The sequence below is a fragment of the Chrysemys picta genome, chromosome 18, assembly GCF_011386835.1.
Source record: "Chrysemys picta bellii isolate R12L10 chromosome 18, ASM1138683v2, whole genome shotgun sequence".
NCBI lineage: Eukaryota > Metazoa > Chordata > Testudines > Emydidae > Chrysemys > Chrysemys picta.
In genome coordinates, this window is record NC_088808.1 from 23,011,652 (window position 1) to 23,034,390 (window position 22,739).

Here is a 22,739-nt window from a genome sequence, read left to right on the forward strand (position 1 = left end):
CTCTGAGTGCCCTGGAAGCCAGCTAGTCAATATTTAATGTGAAGAAACCAGAACCTAGAGCTCTCCCTGGAAGCCCATTGTGTGCTTAACAGGCAATCTGGATAGGTTAGTTGGATGCAAAAGAGGTCTCACACACAATAAAAATGGCCTATCAGAGCCATAACTATTAGCATCAGCTCTCCATGCTGTAGGGTCAGAGACAGAGATAACCAGGACAGAATCAGGTTTTAAAGCATAAACATGAATTTTAACAGCTGCATCCCCCAATTATTTCTATGAAAATCTAGGTTTGTGTTTAGAGTGTGTCATGGATGACTTGTCTCAGCCCAGGATGGTGACCCAAAACTTCCTGGGTTCTTAAATACCGAGGGCTAGTGGTATCTGATCCTGGCTCTGCCTCTCTGCTGATTCACTGTATGGCCCTTCGACAAGTCTCTTATGGCCTCCTTGTCTGAGGCACTGAGCAATCCATGCAAACTCAGGGTGCTCAGCTCTTCTGAAAATGAGCTCAGTAACCTCTCTGCATGAATCTCCCTAGGTGTAGGGCACTGGCTCCTACCTGGGGGGCGTCTGGGAGGAAGGTTTGCAAAGCACTCTGAAGATGAAAAGTGCTGTACAAGGATCAAGTGTTTTATGTTTCTTTACCGGGGCCAAGGGAAACTCAGATGGGCCAGATTCTGCTTTTTATTCAAGCTACAGAGCTTTCCTTTTGGATTACCAAATCAAGCATGATAGTGCCTAAGAGTCCACAACCACTGGTTACATATTTACCATAAAAACAATTTTTAATAATTGGCTTTTTGCACTAACCAGATTTTTTTTTCAAAGAAAAAAAAGATTGTTTCTGTCCAAAAATTCTTTTTTTGATGAAAATTTTGGAGAATTTTTTGTTGAAAATAAAAAAGCTTTAGGTTTTCAGTGGCTGAAGAGCAGAAATTTTTCAGTTTTTGGATTTTTGATAAAACTCTGGAAAATCTCAATGAAAAAAATTCAAATTTCACTACCTTTTTCATGGGTGAAAAAACAATTTCCCCACAAACTTTAATAATGTATGTGGCATAACAACAGACTGTCATGCTGGAAACAACCCAAGTGCTTTTGGGAGGTGCCACCGCTACCCTCCGGGTAGAATCCTTCAGACTTTTGATTTTAACCAAAGATCCACTGGAAAATAAAAACATGCCCCAGGAAATTACATGCTTTGCTCGTACAGGAAAAGTACTAACACACAAAACTAGAGACAGTAAATTTCTCCATGTTAAATAAGTGCCTTCATAAATGTAATGGCTGGAAAAGGATGCCTGAGTGGCAATTGACTTTTCAGAAAACGGATGCTATGTTACAACTTCAGAGGAGATTGTGTATTGTGATTCATATTTGCTGTAGTCCTTTATAAGAGCTAATGCAAGACCCATAGACTGGGCTGGTATTTTAGAGACGTTGAAAAATGCCCCTTAGTCCAATTGGAGTCATTCAGAACCGATATACTAGTGGTGCTGAAGGTACAAAACCTCCCACTGAACCCAAGCTCCTCCTTACAAAGACCTTCCACATATGAGCATCTGAGGAGATTCACTGCTTAGTAAATCATTCACTGTAGCATTAGTGCAATTCAGAGCTATTTTGGTCAAGTCCGGTTTAAGGGGAAAAAACCACATCCATATGGACTAGGTTTCACAGAAACCTGTTTTGATCTGCAATTAGCAGCAGTGTGTGTGTGAGTGTGTGTGAGTGTGAGAGTGTGAGAGAGAGAGAGATTCTGTAGGTTTGTTCCGGGATGCAGCGCACGGCAGGTGTGCCATCCCACTTTTATACAGACATTTATTCTTATGCTGATTTGGGCTTTCTTTTTTCTTTCTTTTTAGTGGCAATGCAGAAGGGAATGCACAGTACCAACTTTCCCCTGTGGGTAGTGATAGAAATATATCCGCTGCCAGGTGGCATTGGCAGCCATTACAAAATTAAAACAATTACAATAAAATTTTAATTGGTAGAAGAAAAAAAAGCAGGAAGCCAGCTGGTCTCCTGGTCCATTTCTGAATCCTGACTGCAGGTCCCTTGGCAAGGTGGTATCGCTCTCCCAATCGAGTAAGAGAAATGTAACTGGCTTTGTTCAGCTAAGACCCTGGGATGAGAGGCAGGCGCAGGTTGAGAAGTGCTGCTCGGTTCTAGTTCGTCAGGGGAAAACTATTGGTGCTTAGGGAGTTATGAGGAGAAAGATTTCCATTCCCACTTGTTTACATTTTCCAATGAACAAGGGACTAGAATTAGGTCACATAAATGGCCAGGTACATTAATTTATTGGTAATAAGAGTCAGTCTTCAGGGGGAGTTTTATACCCCAATGTAAGTGTTACAAGTGCTACAAACCAACCATGTTAACGGCAGCTGTATGTGTACAGATTTCTGGGCATGGTTTGGAGAATGCTTGTTTTAGTGTCAGTCTGATGAGATTGTTCAGTACAATGCATTTACCCAAACAGAGGAGAAACAGAATAAACCAAGCTCTGCCCTGCAGGAAGGAAGCAAATGGACCAAATACCTGATCCCCCAGAGCTTCCTCAGGGAAGGAACCCATGGCTTTCAGGATCAGGTCTCTGCATTAGAGAAAGGGGGAGCTTTTGAAGTGCATTATGTGAATTACATTGTGAAACGAAGACTATTTGTCTGAGACCCACGTCACTCCCGATAACGCCAATAGGAGTTATGAGCACCCATCATGGGGATGGGAAAGGAAACATCGGGGGCTTTGAAAGTGTGGGTTTTCCTGAGTCAGGTTTGTTTTGTTTGTCCAAACACTCGCCGCCCTTCCCATGGAAAAGCCCCAATGGAAACAGAGAGTATTACTGTAGGCCCTACTGCAAAATCTCCATTTCCAAACATGCTGATCACAATTCTGCTCATATGCAAAGTCAGCATTACATGCAGCAGGCCTGCCGGGAGGGAGGAAAGGTTCATCTGATGGGGAAGTTCTCCAGGAAGCAGAACTGGTGAAGGGATATGGAAGAGAAGGAGGGAAAACATAAAATCAGAAACACTCTCACCACGAGCTGGGCCAAGAGCCGGAAAGCACATGCACATGTGATCGCTGGCTGCATTGTGCTCCTGGCAAAAGGAGTGGCCACATTCAACTGTTCTGAGTGTGATTGGGAGGAAATGTAAATCTTTCTGCACTCATATCCTTCTTCCCATAAACCAAGATATTATCTTTTCCTATCTGTGTTGCTCCTCCTGTGTCTCTCACACCTTCCCACTCTCACCTTATAGGCTGCAGCATGATGCAGACGACAGACCAAGGGGAGAAACATCAGCGCCCTGTGTGGAAGGGTCGCTCTGCTATCGGGAATGGCTTATTGCTCGGCATTAAGAACAAAGTTATTCTAAAATTTAGAAACACTTTCACTCTGAGGAGGCTTAGAATGATTCTTAGTTATCGTTTGTGACACCGTAGCCCCAAAGATCCCCATCTGGGCGAGGGCCCCATTGTGTGAGGCACTCTGTGCACCTACTGGACTGCATGATCCCACCTGAAAAGCTGAGACCCTCATTTAAAGATGAAACACAACAAATGAGTGTAGCAAAGAACAGGGTGGCAGGGGATGGGGAACAGCCCAGGGTACCATCCCCAGCACCAGGTGGTTTCACAGGGTTACACTGTGATCGCTCTGGCTGAAGCATGTAAAGATTTTTCTCCAATCATTATTTTCAAAAAAGTTCCCCATCAACCATAGCAAACTCCAGTGCCGGGCCTCCCATGATATTTCTCCCCGTAGGAGGAAGTGTCCATGCTCTATTGTTTTCAGATAGCAACATATTTATTTGCCTGCTCCCACCCACCCACCCACTGACTCTCAGTCATCCCTCTTACTGAGCATTCCTCTTCACTCTCCTTTCCCCAGGGCAGCAGTAAAGATAAACCATCCCTGGTGCTTACAGGGTGGAAGACAAGTGACCCCACGAGCTGTACAGTCACTTCCACAAGCAAGGTGGCTATTGGTCTTTGTACAGTAAGAGAAAGGGCCCAGTTCCAACTCAGGCGTGCTGCTGCTACACCACCATCACACACTGAGCTCCTGCCCCAGTGTATGATACTATTGCACATACAGTCCAAAGCTGAACTCGCCTTGTTTGGCTGCCGTATTGCTTTGCAAACTCACATCTAATTAGCTGTCCTCTATCACCCCTGAGTCTCCGTTGGCATTATTGCCTTACAGGTTTCTCACACCCACTGACTGTGCACTTTGCATGATCTTTGGACGAAAGCCTCACATGTTTTAAAGCTGAATCTCATTTTGTTACGTTCCATTCACATTTCTAACCTGTCTGGGTCCCACTGTTTTTGTTCCTCTGACCTGAATGGTGTTTGCAACTCCTGCCAATTTGGTATCTGTAAGTTTCATTAACAGGCTATTCATTTCCTCCTCAGCCCATTCATGAAGCTGATGGAGGCACTCACCAAAACAGCAAATGGAATCTGCCTGTGTAAGGGGGGAAAGAATTTCCCGTTGGTGGTTGCAAACCTTTCAGTTTCACTGCCAGGTGAAACAAGGGTTCACCCTTACAAAAGAGGGACAACCTGACTGGTCATTGAAGAGATAAATAGAAGACAAATTTGTGTCACTTGGAAAGGCAGAGGTAAATGACAGGTGAAGGGTAAAAGAGTCTCCTATTCAACTCTGCCTACATCTGGGCTCAGGAGAAATCTGACCAGCAAGGAACTCTTCTTTGTGTATTAGAATGATATAGCAGAAGGCTGCTATAGTCTAGTTTCAGTTGATTGCAGAGTGGGAGACAATACAGAGAGATGGGCCAAAAACAAGCAAGAGAGAAAACCGGGTAGCTTTTAAAAACAAATCCTGTCTTTGTGGTTTCCTTTAAGGAGACATGGGAGCACTGTCCCCTCCTGGGAAATACAAAAGATAATGGCTTGTAGAAAACGGTCTTAAGGTCCTCTCTTTAATTAGGGTCAGCTATTCTTTTAAACGTTTTTCAATTATTTAAAATGCTGTTCTGGGGTAAATAGTGAGGAGGGAGGTCAGGATTAATGAGTCTCCTCCTGTTCAAAGGCACCTGCCCAACCACACTTGAAAGTCTCAAGCCATTTACATTAGCTTTCTTATTAAACAAAAGATACTATCTATTTCTGACACCACCACACAGCTAATCCTCACTGGTTTGTGATCTTGCCCGGGGTGATGCTCCGGAGCCGCACATACCATGTTCTCCAGTGAAGATTTCCATCTTCTATCATAGCACCTTGAAAGCTGCATCTGCCTCCTCTTTCTTTTCCCATTCATCTCCCCAATGCCAACAGGTTTTGGTTAGAATAATGTTTACAAGGTGTCTGGTCTATTATAAGATTGTAGTATTAACTGGCTGGCCAGAGGCTCCCTATGTTTGCTCAAGTTTGTCCTGCCAGCTAAAGTTGATGACAGGAGAGAATGAAAATACATCTAACTGCTATTGTGACATGACATTTGGATTGGGAGAAACATTGAAGATGGGACAGATCAGAAAGAGATTCAGAAAAATACTGGCACCACACACCAAATGTCACTAGCACTAGAAGCTACTCCTTTCCCAGCCCAAAGCTCCTGCTGGTCATTTAAAATGTAAAAAAACCCTCTTATGGTGAAATGCCAAAATGTAATTCTTTGTCAGTGCACGTGCCTAAAGAACAGGTCAGACCCCTGCAAAGAGTCATCAATACTGTTTGCATTCACAGCCATTTCCACAATACAGCCATTTAGTGATTTGTTCAGTTTCAATAGCTGAATTTTTAGGAATCTCTAACAAACTAACTGCAAAAAATTAAAATTTAGAATAAAATGGTAATTTGTATTTAATTGATGGGTATAAGTGTAAAATACTGGTGAGCTTTTTCAACTAAATTTCCTGATCTCATATAGTTTTGATTCTTTTGTAACATGAAATGTAAATAAAGTTTAGAAGCAAGTCATATTGAATGATGTCAGGCAGCTTAATCCAAAAATGTGTAATCCTTCCTACAAAATATGCATGGTGGTTACACTAATTCCTTTATCCTATCCCTGTAGTCTATTAGTCATGCAACAATTCAAGGATCAGCATGTTAATGAAATTATTCACAAAATACATTTCCTTAAATAAAAATGGACACTATAATCTTTTTGCAAGGAGAGCCTTTCCCATGAAGCACAATATACCTCACAAACCCTTGCGCAGGACTGGCTTGCAATCTATTCCACAAGAGGGCAATCATATTCCACTATAAAATGTATAGGATGATTGTGGCTCAGTTTAGAAGTGACCAGTTATTTCCAGCTGAACGCAAACACTAAATACCTCCCCATTCTGCTGTGTTTGGGAAAAGTGAAACAAATATCTAATTTGAGATGACACTCACTCTCTCTTCAGAGCTGAAAATAAATAAGTTTACAGAAGGTAAGTGTTTTCTTGTTCCAAGTTTTTGAATAGTTTCAGATTTAATAGTTATCTGCAACCTGAAATACTAAAGATATTTCACTGCCAGGACACCCAATCACCTCAGATTAGAGAACAAACAAATAATATAGACGGGACATGACATAAATGATTATTAATACTGTGGTTGGATAGGAACGCTAAAATAGAAGATATTTTAGAAACTGAAAGTAAGTCCACTTTTCAAGAGCATAATTAAAGACGTTCCAAGGGCAAAAAATATAAATTCATTCTTTTTGTAAGTTTGGTTCAGACAACTTACATTCTCAGTCTAGTGCCTGCTGTTCTTACCTGGCTGCCTGAGCGTTCCCCAGGTGAGTGCCAAACACTCTGTCTTGACACTGGCAATATTTTCCAAGACATCCTTTTCTACCTAACATCAGTGGCCCCTGGCAATATGCCCAGTCCTCGGCTTCCCAAATTCTGAACCAAAATAAGGCAACCTGCTTATTCAGACACTCAAAAGTACAGCAAACTAGTAGTAGATTTTGGTAAGCAAACGGAGGTGACATATAATCACCTCTTTTGTAATTGTAGATGATGTAAACATTTAAATTCTTAATAATTTGCTGAATAAAAATGAATAATAAATAAAGTCAGATATGTATGCTAATGAAATATATCTGTCAGGTACTGAAAGTGTTCTTTAGTCTGCATTAGTAAGGAGGGATATCCATTCTCTCTTTAGGTTTATACTTGGTGGCCTGTTTACATACAGGTTGGAAAGATTGTATTCAGACTGAATCAACTACTCAACAAATCTCTGTCTTCTATGAAGTCCTTTTGTCTGGTAGCTTTCATTGAGAAATCTGCAAAACCTTCTCTGTTCAGGGTAACAGATGATGCATTATTGTTTTGAACAACAAAAGATGCTGGAAAGCAATGCCTGTGTGTTGATTGCATGTGATATGTGATATTTTTCAGTCACAGGAATGAAACTTATTTAAAGAAGTGATTTAGAGAAGTTTTCAATCAACTTTACAGAGATTATGAAATTTTAGCTTCTAAACAAGAGACATCATGCACTATAAAGCTTTCACTATATATAGGGTGACCAGATGTCCCGATTTTATAGGGACAGTCCAGATTTTTGTGTCTTTTTCTTATTACCCCCCACCCTCTGTCCTGATTTTTCACATTTGCTGTCTGGTCACCCTAACTATTTAAGGCTCTCTGTAGAGCTTCAAGCAGCAGAAGGACTTCAACAATCATACAGAAACAACCTTAAATGTCTGATCATAAAATACTCCCTGGTTCCTAGGCAAGGCTACTCAATGATGGTGGGTTATAAATAGAGCTGGTCACAATTTTCCATTGAAAATTTTTTTAAATGAAAAGTCTTTTTCCAAACTAAAAATGTTCATAAAAAGCTTTTTTTTTTTAAATTCTGTTAAAAAAAAAAAAGGAAATTTCAAAAAATTCATTTTTTTAAACACCTTTCTTTCATCTAAAATTTTGCCCAAAACTTTTAAAAAATGAAAAACTGTTGTGTAATTAAAATTACCCTGAAATTCTGATTTTTTTTTTTTTTTGTGAAACTATATTTCCTTTCTTTGACCAGCGTTAATTATAAACAAATCCCAGGCCCTTTACATGCTCAGGCAGATGTCAAGAAATGCAGCAACAAAATACTTACTGTTCTGGACTAGAAACTGAAGTCCTTCGCCCTTCCACAGCAATGTTGCTCTTGGGTCTCTTAACAACGTGAGGTCTTGGAGGACGAACCTATTATATACACACACAATGGAGACATTTCATCAAATACTCTAACAAGCATCAAAACAATAGACACATTCCACATAAAATCTGCAAAAATTGATCCATTGCCAGCTTAGAGATTGCTTCCATTCAGAATCCCTCTTGAAAATTTATATATTTCCGTGCCACACTAAAATTATCATTAAATCTGTATTAAACTGAACTATAGTAACCCATATCATTAAAGGACTCTAATGGCACTTGTGCAAATTTATATCTAAGTTTAGACGTCTGGGCTAAGGGTTAAAATGGTTCAACTTATTTTACTTTTTTAAAGCAGCAAATGTCATGTAAATGCTTTTGTCAGTTTGGAATCATACTGAAGATATGAGTAATTGGAAGAGTCAGGTCAATACACTGACTGATGGGTATTAGCCATGTACTCAAAGTTTATTTCACTTCTGCATGCAGATGAACAAATAGTAGATCTTCTGACGAGTCCCCAAATTGTGTACTTCATGTAAAGACTTAATTGCTAAAATGAAAATGGGAAAGCCTTGTATTTAGTTGCACAATGTACAGGAGACCAGAGTTCAACTCCAAAACCACACTCTTTTTCTTTGCCTGTTTGTAATAAACTGATTGACTTTCTACAGCAATCACTTCTGTGTAGGGAAGACAGCACTGAAAGAAATGAAGAAGTGAAAATAAAAATAAAAGCATGAAAAGCATTACCAATTTCCATGATGCCATAAAGAGTTTGGTTCCTTTAATCAGTTTAATAGAACGTATTATTAGGTGTGTTTCCATAAACACTGAAGAGTTGCAGGTGAATTTTATTCAGTAGCCATTCAATAAAATCTAAAGTTTTTCTGCAGTTAGATGATATATTTGATATACTGACAGGTTTCAGAGTAGCAGCCGTGTTAGTCTGTATCCGCAAAAAGAAGAACAGGAGTACTTGTGGCACCTTAAAGACAACTTATCTGACTAATAGAAACGGCATTAGTCTTACCACTTTATCATCTTCTGATGCTGAGAAACATTGCTTTTTTTGCCAGCACAGAACAGGAAATATACAAGCTTCAGATTAAGGAATGTTTACACACACGCCTAACTGTTCTCGCATGAGCAGTATTATTTAAGTCAATGTGACTACTTACATGTGTCAAGCTAAGTGCATACGTAAGTGTTTGCAGGGTCAGGGCCACGAGGTACAGATCACCTTCTCTGATGGGAGTTGTTCATATGTAAGAATTGTTCTCATAACAAACCTCTAAGTTGTTGACTTAGCCCAACATCAGTTTCAGCAAGAATCTCCAAAGCCCCCAAATAAAGAACGGAACACAACTAAACTTCTGCCATCCCTAAGCTTGTGTTTTCTTAATAGCTGCAGTATATAGAAGGCTGTTAAAGGTCTACAATCTAAATGCTCTTTGGATGATGGGTGAATTTGTTTGCAGTGAGAGATGATGGTCTCTCCTCCCCCATATCCTCACCCTTAGTATGGTTATAGGAACATAAAGCTCTAATTTCCACAGCAGGAAAAAGCCCTGAACCCTGTGTGTAGGGTTTGCGACACATGAACATGCATAAGATAATAGCAGAATTATCTTTTGAATTTTTGTTTCAAAGGCAATAGTGTGCAGCAGAAATGATGGAGAAGTTCAGAGACGGATTGCCGCTATTCGTGGGGGGTGGAGGAAGGGCTTATAGGAAGGTCAGATGTTAAGGTCTCAAAGATCAGTCCCCACACAAGACTGTTCCTTTCTACAATAAAGACAACTTAAGAATGTGAATTTATGGCAGGAATGGAAGGATTAAGTTTGTGGCAACTTCCACTGAACTTGCAACGTGGTGAAACATGGGGAAAAGAACAACAGAGCTAATTAGACGAGCTGAGCTGTCAGAGTGCAGCTGAATGGCTCAGTGCCAACAAACAAAAAGAATGGGCTGGCAATCAGCGGGATCGATGGAGAAGACTGCTTCATTAGGGATGATAAAACAGAGAGAGAGAGAGAGAGAGAGAGGCAAGCAAGGGGGATACAGGGAGAGAGAAAGAGAGAGGGAAAGAGAGAAAGGAAGAAAGAAAGCTGTTTAATTAAGCCTGAGCTGGAAGATGATGCATAAAGCTGGCTTGTCATCGTGCTGTGAACACTTTCACCTTTTGGGTGGTACTCAAGGGGGGACGACTTTGGATGGCTTCTCTAGTGTTACCAGCCCAGCAGTGTCTGGGGAAAAATGCTAAGAAGGATTTAGAGCACTGTTCTAGGGGGACTGCAGGGGAAAGTCAGGAAACAAGCCAATTCCTTGCTGGATTTGAAGCTGTATATATCCAAGCAGGCTGGGTTAAATGTGCACTGAATGCACAAGCACCTAGAAAATCTGATGGCATGAGAGCGTGTATGAGAAAGAAAGGGTAAATACCTAATGTAGAAGGGTTAAACTAGCACATAACACTCCCTACTTCACCCAGGGCCAGCTCCAGGGTTTTGGCCGCCCCAAGCAGCAAAAAAAAAAAAAAAAGGGGGACGGCGAAGTGAGCCAGAGTGAGGGACCGTCCACCGAATTGCCGCCGAATAGCTGGACGTGCCGCCCCTCTCCGGAGTGGCCGCCCCAAGCACCTGCTTGTCAAGCTGGTGCCTGGAGCCGGCCCTGACTTCACCTTACACGTTATTACTCAATATTTGAAGTGCTTTTCTTTAATTGAAAGAAGTTTCATTCCAGCCCACAGGTCGTGCTCACTATAAACAATGGTTCCTTTGTCAGGGTGTCACATTCAGTCCCAAAAAGTGAAATATAAAAAGATTATTTCTTATATGTTTCCTTACTGTGTTTTTACTTCAAACTGCCTCAGTGATGTATGCTACAAACATTCCTCCCTTGAAAATGCCAGTAACTAGCATCTTCACACAGCCGTGGTTTTCAACCTTTTTTCATTTTCAGACCCCTAACAAATGTAGAATAGAGATGCAGATCCCTTTGGAAATCTTAGGCAGTCTCTGGACCCCCAAGGGCCCTTGAACCACAGGTTGAAACCCACTGTTCTATGGTAACAACCACCCTTCGTGGACCCCGAGGCAGAAGTCTGCGGACACCCAGGGGTCTGCGGACCACGGGTTGAAAACCATTGGGATAAAGCATTCCGTATTTCCTGGCAGCAGGCAAGGGGAGGCAGTGTTGTGTGGTGGTTGAGCCTGGGGACAGAAGTCAGGGTATCTGGAGTCCCCGCCTTGGACAAGTCACTTCCTGATACCCACCTTTGCAGCAGGCTCTAAGATAGAGAGCCGGAAAAGCACTCTGTGCACAATGTTATTCTTTACGCTAAAAAAGTGTGTTTTATCTATTAAAAACAAAACAACAGTATTGATAACACACATAATCTATGGATTTAGTCAGCTTTAAAGACTAATTACGATATCCCCCCGCCAGTCACTTATCACTTAAAGCCACGTTATGGCAGCTCTGTATTCTTCTGAGTACATGCAAATATGATGTATAAGTCATACCTGCTGTAGCTATGCACAGTTGCTGGAACAAAAGGTCTAGAAATGCTTTAAGAGCTATTTTAATCATACACATTTATCTTGATTTTCATCCTGATGAACGCAGCATTCCAGTTGCATTTGTTAGCACAGGCTGCTGAATGCAACAGGAGCTTTTATTATTACTTTCTAACCTTTTATCAATCACTTTGGGAGCAAAGACAGTTGACACAAACACATCATACTGAAGACTACTAATGTAGTACATCTGAGAGATTAAACAGACTTGGCAAGATCGGCTTTGATGCAATACACTATTCAAACTGAAGCAATATTGTTCAGAAACATGTTGTCCACAGAAGTCCCTGCATGGCCTGATGGCACACCACCAGCCTAGAGCAGAACAAGAGGAATGTGAAGTGCTACAGGGAACCTCTGGTTTTAGAAAGAAGAAGGGGAAAATTTGTTCCCTGTGTACCATATCCTGGAGGGTCTCCGATATCAATTACATTCAAGGAGATGCATAAGCATAGTTAGCACTGCCTTTTATACATGTAGAAGGGATGTGTACAATGCAGAAATCCATAACAATGACTCTTAAGCGCCACACCCACAGTTATAAAAGAAAAAAAACATGCCATCTAAATATAAATTTAGGAACATGCACTGAAGGTTAAAAGTGAACCCACACCCAAGTGCACTGGTTAAACTGCTTGCCTGCACATCACAGAGACTAAACATCTTTAGCAAGTTTTAGCAAGACTAGATTTGAAAACTTGCTAGGTTGTTTCATATAGATATATAAGGAAGCAAATAGAGAAAGCATTTGCCTTCTGATGAAATTATGCTCGCTGGGCAGAAATCCTAAACAGAATTAAGTACCCTCTGAGTTTGTTGCAAAAATAACTGTCAGCTTGAACTGACACCAACTTATTTCCTTGGTAAATAACAGTTACAGCCTCAGATCTCGCACAGTCTCCATTTTTAAAGGCATCTGGAATAGTTAATATGCAACAGTATGGCTACAAATCAGTGTTTAAAATAGAAAACTGCTTAGACAACATTTCCTTGCCTAACACAGGTGCTGCACTGATTTCTGTGTCGCTTTTCTGTAAAAAGAGGCATTTGGTCTTACCAAGATGTTGGTGCCTGAAATTTTTTATACTATAGATAATCAAACAGATCTCCAGCTAGCATTTTAAATGAGCATTATGCACATTTCTATACAGGGCACAATGTAGTACTGCCCAGATACAGATTTCCTATTCTTTAGACCTATCCGACACACCTATTCTGGAAGGAAAAATTTAACAATCCATCCCAATGCATTTACAGCAAGACCTGGGGAAAATAAATAACTTAGTGTCAGATTTTTGCTTCCTTTCATATTTATGAGTTTAGTGCAAGTCTTCAAAAGCTCACTGGCTAAAAACGTATGTCAGCCTAGAAGGATTTTTGTTTTAAATAATCACCACAAGAGTAAAAACAAATGTCACACAACAGAAGCATCAGCTACCTGCAGAATTGACCTACAGCTGCAGAACTTGTCAAAGAAAAGCAGAATAAAATGCAGGTCCCAAGGTTGTGCCACAGCAGAGAAGGAGGCAGTTTAGGAGTATAATTCCCAGGTTGCTTTTTGCAAGGTTCAACAGTCCAAACTACCAAGATTTAGTAATGCTACTGAGAGAGCGATTCAGGCAGTGTTAAGCTGCGGCAGTGAGGCAAAACTACCAGCTACTCACGGGCCTAGATGAACGCTGTATCTTTGGAGGAGGCGGCCGAGGTGGACGTACTCTTTGCTGCTGTATCAAAGTGGAAACTTAGTAATCAGTACATTAAAATATAAGCACCACACATGAAAATACCTTTGATTTTGTATCAATAGCAGTCCATGTGGACAGTAGCATGTGCTTTAACCCCACTCCATACTCACCCCAACTGGTGCCAATACCTTTCAAACACAGGAATGCTGTCCTGACCAGTAAACAGAAAGAAATAGTAGAAGACCTCTGTATTGGTAAGGGCGCATGTCTGCCTCCCAGGTGTACGTTATACCAGATCAAGCTCAGCACACAAAGCTCTCCAGATTAGACTGTCAAAATGTATTATGACTTGAGGACAATCAAGGAGCACCATAACTGGTAATTTCAAGTACTCTAGATGACATTTCAGGATAGAAAATTAGAGATTATACTATAATTGGCTTTTATTCCCTAAGATTCCATGAGTGATTTTAGTGCTCATAACATTTAGAGTACGTCACTGGAATAAAAGCCCTGTGGCACAGCCACAGCTGGCCAGGCCTTCACAGGGTCCCGGAGTTCAGGCTCCAGCCCAAGCGCCTACACAGCCCTGCAAGCTACGTCCCATGAGCCTGAGTCAGTTGACCCCGGCCAGCCATTGGTGTTTAATTGCTGTGTAGCGGTACCCAGTGTGACCGAGGCCCCGAACCAATAATGCACTTAGGCTCAGTAGACCACCTGTTAAAATCAACTGGACTCTTCATGTGCCTGAAGTTGAATACATGCTCAAGTGCTTGGCTGATCAGAGGCTAGGTGCAATACCTAAAGCCAGGAGTAGAGTGGACAGGAGCTGTGCAAGTTTTCTATATTTACTTCTGTCATTGCACTTGCAACCCCAGCCTACTGTACCAGCCCTGGGCCAAACTCGGAGCAAAAACTACTGACGGGCAAGCCTGTGTGCTAGCTTAGTTAGGTGGACAAATAAGGACTAGGATGGAATCTGTCAGTCATCAGCACTTTTGAATGAAGACGCATGTCTCCGGAAGCGAAAGGTCAGTGTGTTAACTGAAGGTGCCTATTTTGGTCCCCTCAATTTTAAATTTTGTGTTGGCCAATTCCTTGCTGCTGTAACTCTGCTAGAAACACTCCTACTCTGCTGCTTCCGATTACGTAGCATAATAATAAGCTTCATACAAGCAAGTTTTTGTGTGCACCATACTGTTCTGTAGAACTGAGACGCAAGTGAACCACATGAGGCGAAGCTGAATTAAAAGACCCCAAAAATTCCAAGTGCATTTTAGGGCTGAGGACTTGACAAAAACAAGAGTGGAATGTCCTTCTAGTGACTGCTCAAATGCACATGGGCTAGGAGAGAAATGAACAGAAGCCTGCAATGAAGTGAATACAAGAATTTCTAGACATGTCTGCTAGGGAGAATAGCAACAATTGTATCACTACCTGAAAAGTGCCACACATTCTGCAGACAAGACTTCTGTCAACTGTATGGAGAAAGGATACATACAGGCAGGGAGAGTCAGATTCAAAAATAAAGTCTGCTCAGACAGATTAGTATATTTCAATGAAGACAAAGTTTCCATCACTATCTCAGCAGCAGTTCTCAACTTTCTGCTGGAGTGCCCTTTGCTCTGGGCTGCAGATGGACATCTCCTCCCCCCACACTCCCACCCACACACACTGCTCTGGCACAGCTCTGCAATCCAGCCCTTTTCTGGCGTTCACACTCTTCTTTTCTGTTCTCTTGCTCCTATTCAATTTATTTAAAAAACACATTTTGCATTTGCTGATTTTTACTTTATTGTTTGCTGTCCCAACCCTTCCCAATCAACAGAAGCCATGGGCTTGGGCGCCTTTAGTGGTTCTCAGGTGCCAGGCAACACGCACTGTCATGGGTCAGCTCCTTACATTGATAAGAGAGAAGTCTGGGCAGGGGAGCTGATGTCAGAGTCTGTCCATGCAAATGCTTCCAATAAAAGTCATCATGGGAACAAAGAGATTCTCATAGTGAGGTGACTGCTCCAGGTTCATGTAGCTTTCTATCAAAATTCATCATTTCTCTCTTCTACCCAACTCCTCCCTGGGACTAGCCTGGGGTTCCAGCCCATCTTCCCATCCCATCTGCTCGGGCTTGGAAGTGCTGCCTTAATATATTTAACTTCCTTCACAGAGCTTAGGATATTTATTTTTTTTATTAGGTTGCAGTAGTCTCATACCTTCTGCAATTTATTTTCCTATTCATATGCACAGCATTGACTACCTTAGTTAGTGACCCCCTGGCTCACTGAAGAGGAGCAGCGCTGTGTGATTGCTAGAGTATTCTTTTTATATTACTTGCCATTTTTCTACGCTTACATTTCTGTTTGCCTCCTGCATATATGTTTTGCTTTTTATTGGTGTAGAAAACTTAAAGAATAGTACATGACAGAACTGCCAGGGTGGAACAGTGATTTAGGAAATCTTAGTGTTTTCCTGATGCCACAGATTGAAGGGTGGTAGGCAGGTCAGTAATTCTATTTACCAGGGCTGTTTTAATTTAAAACAAAATTGGTTTAATATTTCTTATCTAACAAAAGTAAAAAGTTAGTCAGTAAAATGATATTAGGCAACATTTTCAATAGAAGTTGATGCTACCACTTCTTCAGAATTAGTTCATTTCACCAGCTGCCTTTCTTTACTATATTCTATTATGGAAACCCTTTTTGGTTTAGTATCTGAATTGCCTTGCAACAGCAAAAACCAGGCAAGTTTTGGAGAAAACACTGCAAGACTATGGCATCAATAGCATCAACTGAAGAGCCAGAACCAACCGTTACATTGTTAAATCTTCCGAAAACAGGCAACACCTTCAGAGGGGGACCGACCACACAGCATCTGAGGATTACCTCCTATTGAGATGATCAATACATTGATCACAGCCATTGCAAAGGCACATACAACTGAACATTACTTGCCCACCTTTATTACTCACTTGGTGATTTTGTTGGAGAGAATGTGACAGGATTCGTTATATTACCCGTTCATATTGTCACTTGCTAACAAAGAAAGGCAATGACAATAAAGCAGGTTTAATTCCTTTTATAAAGACCTGAAAGTTATCCCTCCAATCACGCTGGAGGATACACCATTAGTTGCACCCCTTTTTTCCTTCACGGAGTTATTAACGCACACTGTAGAATCTCCACATACAAATCGGAGAAGCAGCAGAGAAGGCTTTGAAAGGAAGCACACAGAGGAATGACAGCATCCGGGATATTCCCTTGCAGCAGAAACTGGAGACGTTGGTGGATAGTAAATGATTTCATTTTTTTCTTCTTGCCTATTTGCAAAAATAATTTAATTCTTCCGTCTGTCATAAATCACTTAGTATTATTTCAGCATTGCCAACCCTGTTCAACAGTCACTAGTTAGATCTCAAAAATCATGCAGATAGCTTTAAAATTAAGAGATTTAAAAAAAAGTAAATGTTGGGGGTTCTTTATTTGTCATCTGGCCTCTGAGTTATTAGGGTGAACTCAGGTAATGTTTTCAAGCTCTTCTCAGAGAGGGATAGAATCTTACTTTTTAAAAAATAAAAACGAGATTCTGACCTAAATCATTTGACTACAGGATCTGGGGTCTTAAGAAAAACACAAATATTGCAAGATTCATGATAAAATCACAAGAGCTGCAACACTTACTTACAGAGGTTCCCCACTGTCTGCCTCTTTCTGGCCCTTGCTCTCTGTGTGGGCAATTTACATTGGCTTTTTTAACACCATATTATGCTGGAAGCTCAAATCCAATGTTATGTCCACTATTGCCTGCACTCTCTTTCCAGCATCTTTCCTCCTTTAATACACTTTCCCCTCAGCACCAGCATTCATTCATCCTTCTGCTTTTCTGCACCTTTTTGTTTTACTCATTACATTCTTTAGCTCCTTTTCCTATTAACATTATGCACATGTGCAAACGTTTTACTAGATCAGGACCTTAAGTCACTGCTGGAAGCCAACCCAGGATGGATTCATCACTGTGTTGCCATTAGATGGCTGTTCATTTGCATTTGGTGGCCACAGCCCAGCTCCCCAGTAGACACATATCCTCATTCCAGGTGACACCGCTGTTACCATTTTCACCAATGAAAGGAAACCCTGAATAGGTTACAAGGATTTTACTGTCTCTCCCACCTCTGGAGTTGGTACCTCCTATCAGGGTTGAGGCTCATTGGCAGGTAGAGTGAAGCTTGACTACAGACAGCACAGCACTTAGTAGTACTAACAGGGCAGGGAGCGTCTGGCCTGGCTAGATGTACAGTTGCTTGCAGATGAGCCAACTTCTAACTATTGGGACTTAGGAGGAAACTTTCCCTGGGGGCAGGTTATTCCTCGCTGCCTACTGCAAGCTTTCTTGCACTTTGTCTGAAGCAGCTGGTACTGGCCAGTTTTGATGGCAGGATACTGACCGAGATGGACCCCTGGTCTGATGCAGTATGATAATTCTTATGTTCCTATGAGCAGCAGCACGGATGGACTCCAGAGGAAATCTCAACCAACTACTCTTTGGTCAAGGATGGGTGCTGTGATGCAGGTCCTTGGGGGAGGGGAGGAAGCTTTGTTCTTTCCCTAGACTACAGAAAGTATTCCATTAGAATGCTCCAAATTGCCTAAGGCTAGAACAAGGGTTGATTTGAGACAAGCCAATGCACATTGTGTGCAAGTATCATTTTTGTTCCATGAGATAAGCACAAAATCCATGCAAGTGAACATGAAAATTACCATATATATTGCTGTATAAGCCAAGAGATTCAGGGTGAAATTCAAAGGCCACAGGAGGAAGAAGAGAGGTGTGGCAGGAGAAGGGAAAGAGCAAAGCACCAAGCCTACACCAAATGAGAAAAGTAGCTTCACAAGCATGCATGACGTTTAAGATGCAAAGCACATATTTGGCACTGACTTATTATTGAAATTAGAGGCCTGCTTATATGCAAGTCAGTATACAAAGTACAGGTTATGCTGGAACAAGTTGCGGGGGGAGGGGGGGGGGGAAGAGAAGAGGGGAAGGAAGGGAACACAGAACAGTAAAGTACCCTTCTAAAGAAGGTGGGACCCAAATACCCCTAAACATAATGTTTCCTGAACAGGCAGAACAACACAGATGTGGAAGTTCTATTTCCAGGGGCAGTTATTCCAGGAATAATGAAGCCACAAAACAGGCCAGCACCCACTGCAGTGTAGGTAGGACCAAAGTTCCCACAATACCTGCAAGAATGGATTAAGGCAGGATATGTGAATCTATACCTTGAGCTGGGGAGGGGGTCTCTGAACGCCAAAGTCTGGATCTAATGATTGAGAGACACCCATAAGCAGTGGTGGAGCGTAGCACAAGAACTGGGGTGGAGATGATAGTGAGCCGGGAGTTCTGTGAGCACTTTTGTAGGAGAAGGGGGCACTTTGACTGGATTCAGGCACCATTTACTTTTGATCCACCAATGAATGACTGTTCCATTCAAAGCCCCATGTTGGAAAGTCCCTATTTGTTTTCTAAACAGGTCTTATTTATGAAGTTTAATTTTAAATATAGGCTTAAGTCATAACCATTCAGCTCTTATGAGGAGTGCTTTTCCAGAGCTTACTGATGAAGCTTACTTTTTTGAACATTTATTTATTAGAGCTAGACAGGCCCATCAGATCATCATTACCAGTCCATACTTTTGCAAGTGCAGAACTGCTCCTTACAATATTACTTCTAGTGATTTATCCAGTCTAGTTTAAAATGGCTCCAGTGATGAGGTTTTCACCACTTCCCAAGGCACCCTATTCTACACACCTAATAGTTCTTACAATTAAAAAGTTAAGTGACTTTAAGAAAACGTCACTTCAGCTTTAGAAGCTTTTGGTTTCCTTGAGGTTCCTCAGGAGTAATCAGTTTATAACAAATATGTAACACCTTATAGAACTGTAACCCAAGCAATGGCAATTCAAAGCCTGGCCCCAACAGTCTGATCCGGAATTCATCTCCTTCACTTAAATACTGCTGGAAAACCAGATCGCTGTGGAATGCACGGACGGACGGACAGACGGGGACACACACACACACACACACACACACACACACACACACACACACACATCTGATCCCAAATAAGCTTTGTGTAAGAAAGCTTTTAATCTCTGAACCTTTCCTCTGGTCATTGTTGAGATGAAAAAGCAAGACCACATATCTATGGCAGCATGGTTTCCGAGACTTTCACACCGACGAGTAACTACTATGGCTAAATCAATATTGTAAAGCACAACACAAAAAGAACAGGGTAAGGGCAATAGAAAGTAATTGACATACAGGTCTACCAGAAGATAACAGTTATTTGCCCTTTGCCAGAGCTTCATTTTTAATGTTGATGTTAATATCTGTCACCAGGATGGGATAAGTAAGTATATTCATAGTATATGAAGATCATATTTACTAGACTAGCCTCTGATTGAAGTTAATTTGTTGATGGAGCAAAACACATTGTTTCACAGGTCAGTAGGGGAACTGGTGTTGGAATATCAACTTAATTACCTGTGCTGCATGGATGAATGGGTACAACACAGTGCATGGCTGCATTGCTAAAAAGCAGCTAAATTACCGTAGTGGGCATGTTCTTGAATGCATGGACCGCAGAGCCTTTTCTATGAAGGGAAAAAAGTCTAAATTAGGACATTCTTACTCATCTCTATTTACCAACATACTTTCTTATTCTGAATATTTTCTTAATTGTGTTGTTCCAAACATTTCTGAAGTGACAAGACACTAAGCAACTTTACAGAAAACTAATTCTAAGATGCTTAGTGGGCGTTGATTTACTAATTATTAGACAAGTCATTTTAAACCATAAGCTGCCTGGGAATAATTCTTAGAAATGTTTACAGTGCAAAGGGCACATATTTAAAAATGATATAGCCAAATAGATTATGAAATAACTTATACTACATCCATGGAATTTTCACAGTATAACTTTTTTTTTTCACACCAGGGAAAACTTTTTAAACAAAAAATAATTTTCAATGTGTGAATTAACAGCTGGTGAGCAGAATATTATCTCAAACTATCACTGGGAATATTTGTTACGATACAGCAGTTATTCTTCAAAAATGGTATTGAAAACAGAGCCTTTATCAGTAGATTAGAGGTGTCATTTCATTTGCAGCAACAAGTGCAGCTAGAAAAAGCTATGGACAAAGGCAGGGTGTAACTGTAAACAAAAGGAATTCTGCTCACTGGCCCATGCAGTAAGAAGTGTTTGCTCACAATCACAATCACAGAAGTTCTAATTCTAGAGGCAAGGGGAGGGGGTATGTTTAATGGATTCCACAGCAGAGTTTCTTATACATTAAATTCATGGCTGTCTCAAAAACGTAGGATGGTTTTGGAAAATGTTACTGTGTTTTAAAGGCAGACACTGGGGCAAGAGATGGACAGTTCTGAATGTATCAACACTTACTCTCTTTAGAAGGGTTCTAATATGGCGATTTTGGAACCTGAACTGGACACTCAATAAAAATGGAGACAATAACCACACTGAAAAATGTACTGAACCAAAAAAGATTCAGTAAGGAAAGTAGGTGGAATCTATGAGGCAACTGCTTTATTATCAGTAGCACATACACTATTTTATACATACTTTCGTATGCAGAGCTCACAAATTGGGATGACAGGACTACATATATTTTTAATTCGTAAGTCAGGATCAGAAATCTCTGTGCTTTAAACAGAGGTCTCCTTCCTTCAGTCACGTTAGAGGATTGGAAAGGTAGCACAAGCAAGTAAAGAGATACAGAAAAAGGTGGCACCTCCCCTTCCACCTGGCTTGTCCTAAAGATGTGCCATGAACCTATGATGAGGGAGAGAAAGAGTCGCAATTAAACTCTCTCATTAGCTTAATGAGAGGGACTGAGAGAATCCCTTGGTTAATGTTTCTAGCCAGGCAGCTCCCACTATAACAACTGGAGAGGGAAGTGAACGATTTATACAACCCTCTCACTCCTTTGGCAATACAGAGAAAAGATCACCACTTTGTGGGCCCGTAAGCGTGCTTGGCATGACACCAACATAGGTACCTCCAAAGTGACAGTGATCAATAAAGCTCTTTGGAACATTCCACATTATCAAACCAAGGACCCCAATCAATGTCCAGAATGGCTCCAGCCACCACGAGACTGTTGGGAGCCCACTCACTGAGATATATAGGAGGAATTTTTTTTCTCCTCGACAGAACTGGGTTTTTTGAAGCTTTGTTTTTATGATCAGTCTTCCCTCAACTTAGACCAGTACGATCCACCACAGTGGAAGCCAAAGGATCCTTTCTTCATGGCTTCTCTAGGATGAGAGGGCCACAAGCCTTTTCCCAGGGGAATCAATGGCAAAGCACACAAGCTACACCCATAAATCCCACGCTTTGCTAATCCTCCCAGAATAGCTGGGAGTTTCTTTTACAGTACATTTTCATGTTTTAATATTAAATATACCACCTTTTAGACTGAGAGATGAAGCTTGAATCCGAGGATAGACAATCCGGAGAGCATTGCTTAGACCAGGGATTCTCAACCTTTTTCTCCCTGAGGCCCCCCTCAACATGCTATAAAAACTCCAGGGCCCAGCAGGGGGAGGCCTTGGGTCAGGGGCCTTGGGCATAGGTGTAGTTTGACTTCTATTGGGGGGGGGGGGTCAGGGGCGAGTGGAGCTAGCCGCATGCTGGGGTCCAGGGAGGGAGTACCCACCTCCTGACTCATCCCAGCCTGTCTGGGTTGGGGGGGTAGGGGCACACAACCAAAAATTATAACTTAAAAGGTGGGGGGCTTAGCTCAAAAAGTTTGGAAACAGCTTAGGGTGCAGGGAGGGGAATAGCTGGGGTTGTGTGCAGGCAGGGCGTAGCTCAGGGTGCAGGGAGGGGGGTACCTGGGGCTGTGTGCAGGCAGGGGGTAGCTCAGGGTGCAGGGAGGGGGGTAGCTGGGGCTGTGTGCAGGCAGGGGGTAGCTCAGGGTGCAGGGAGGGGGGTAGCTGGGGCTGTGTGCAGGCAGGGGGTAGCTCAGGGTGCAGGGAGGGGGGTAACTAGGGGCTGTGTGCAGGCAGGGGGTAGCTCAGGTGCAGGGAGGGGGGTGGCTGGGGCTGTGTGCAGGCAGGGGATAGCTCAGGGTGCAGGGAGGGGGGTAACTAGGGGCTGTGTGCAGGCAGGGGGTAGCTCAGGGTGCAGGGAGGGGGGTAACTAGGGGCTGTGTGCAGGCAGGGGGTAGCTCAGGGTGCAGGGAGCAGGGTAGCTGGGGCTGTGTGCAGGCAGGGGGTAGCTCAGGGTGCAGGGAGGGGGGTAACTAGGGGCT

At 42.0% G+C, this 22,739-nt stretch overlaps 1 protein-coding gene across 19 annotated transcripts in view; it reads right to left on the reverse strand.

Annotated features, from left to right (window-relative positions):
* DENND1A (DENN domain containing 1A) overlaps positions 1–22,739 on the reverse strand; it is a 357,159-nt gene that overhangs the window by 15,429 nt on the left and 318,991 nt on the right. For 8 of the 19 annotated variants that reach the window (XM_042854420.2, XM_065571990.1, XM_008169424.4 and 5 more), the window contains 2 exons: positions 13,387–13,446; positions 8,098–8,186 (listed from right to left, as the gene is read on the reverse strand). In XM_042854420.2, the coding sequence (XP_042710354.1) occupies positions 8,098–8,186; positions 13,387–13,446 (149 nt within the window). The remainder of the gene's footprint in view (positions 1–8,097; positions 8,187–13,386; positions 13,447–22,739) is intronic. The other 11 variants (XM_008169422.4, XM_065571994.1, XM_065571993.1 and 8 more) reach the window with 2 other exon arrangements.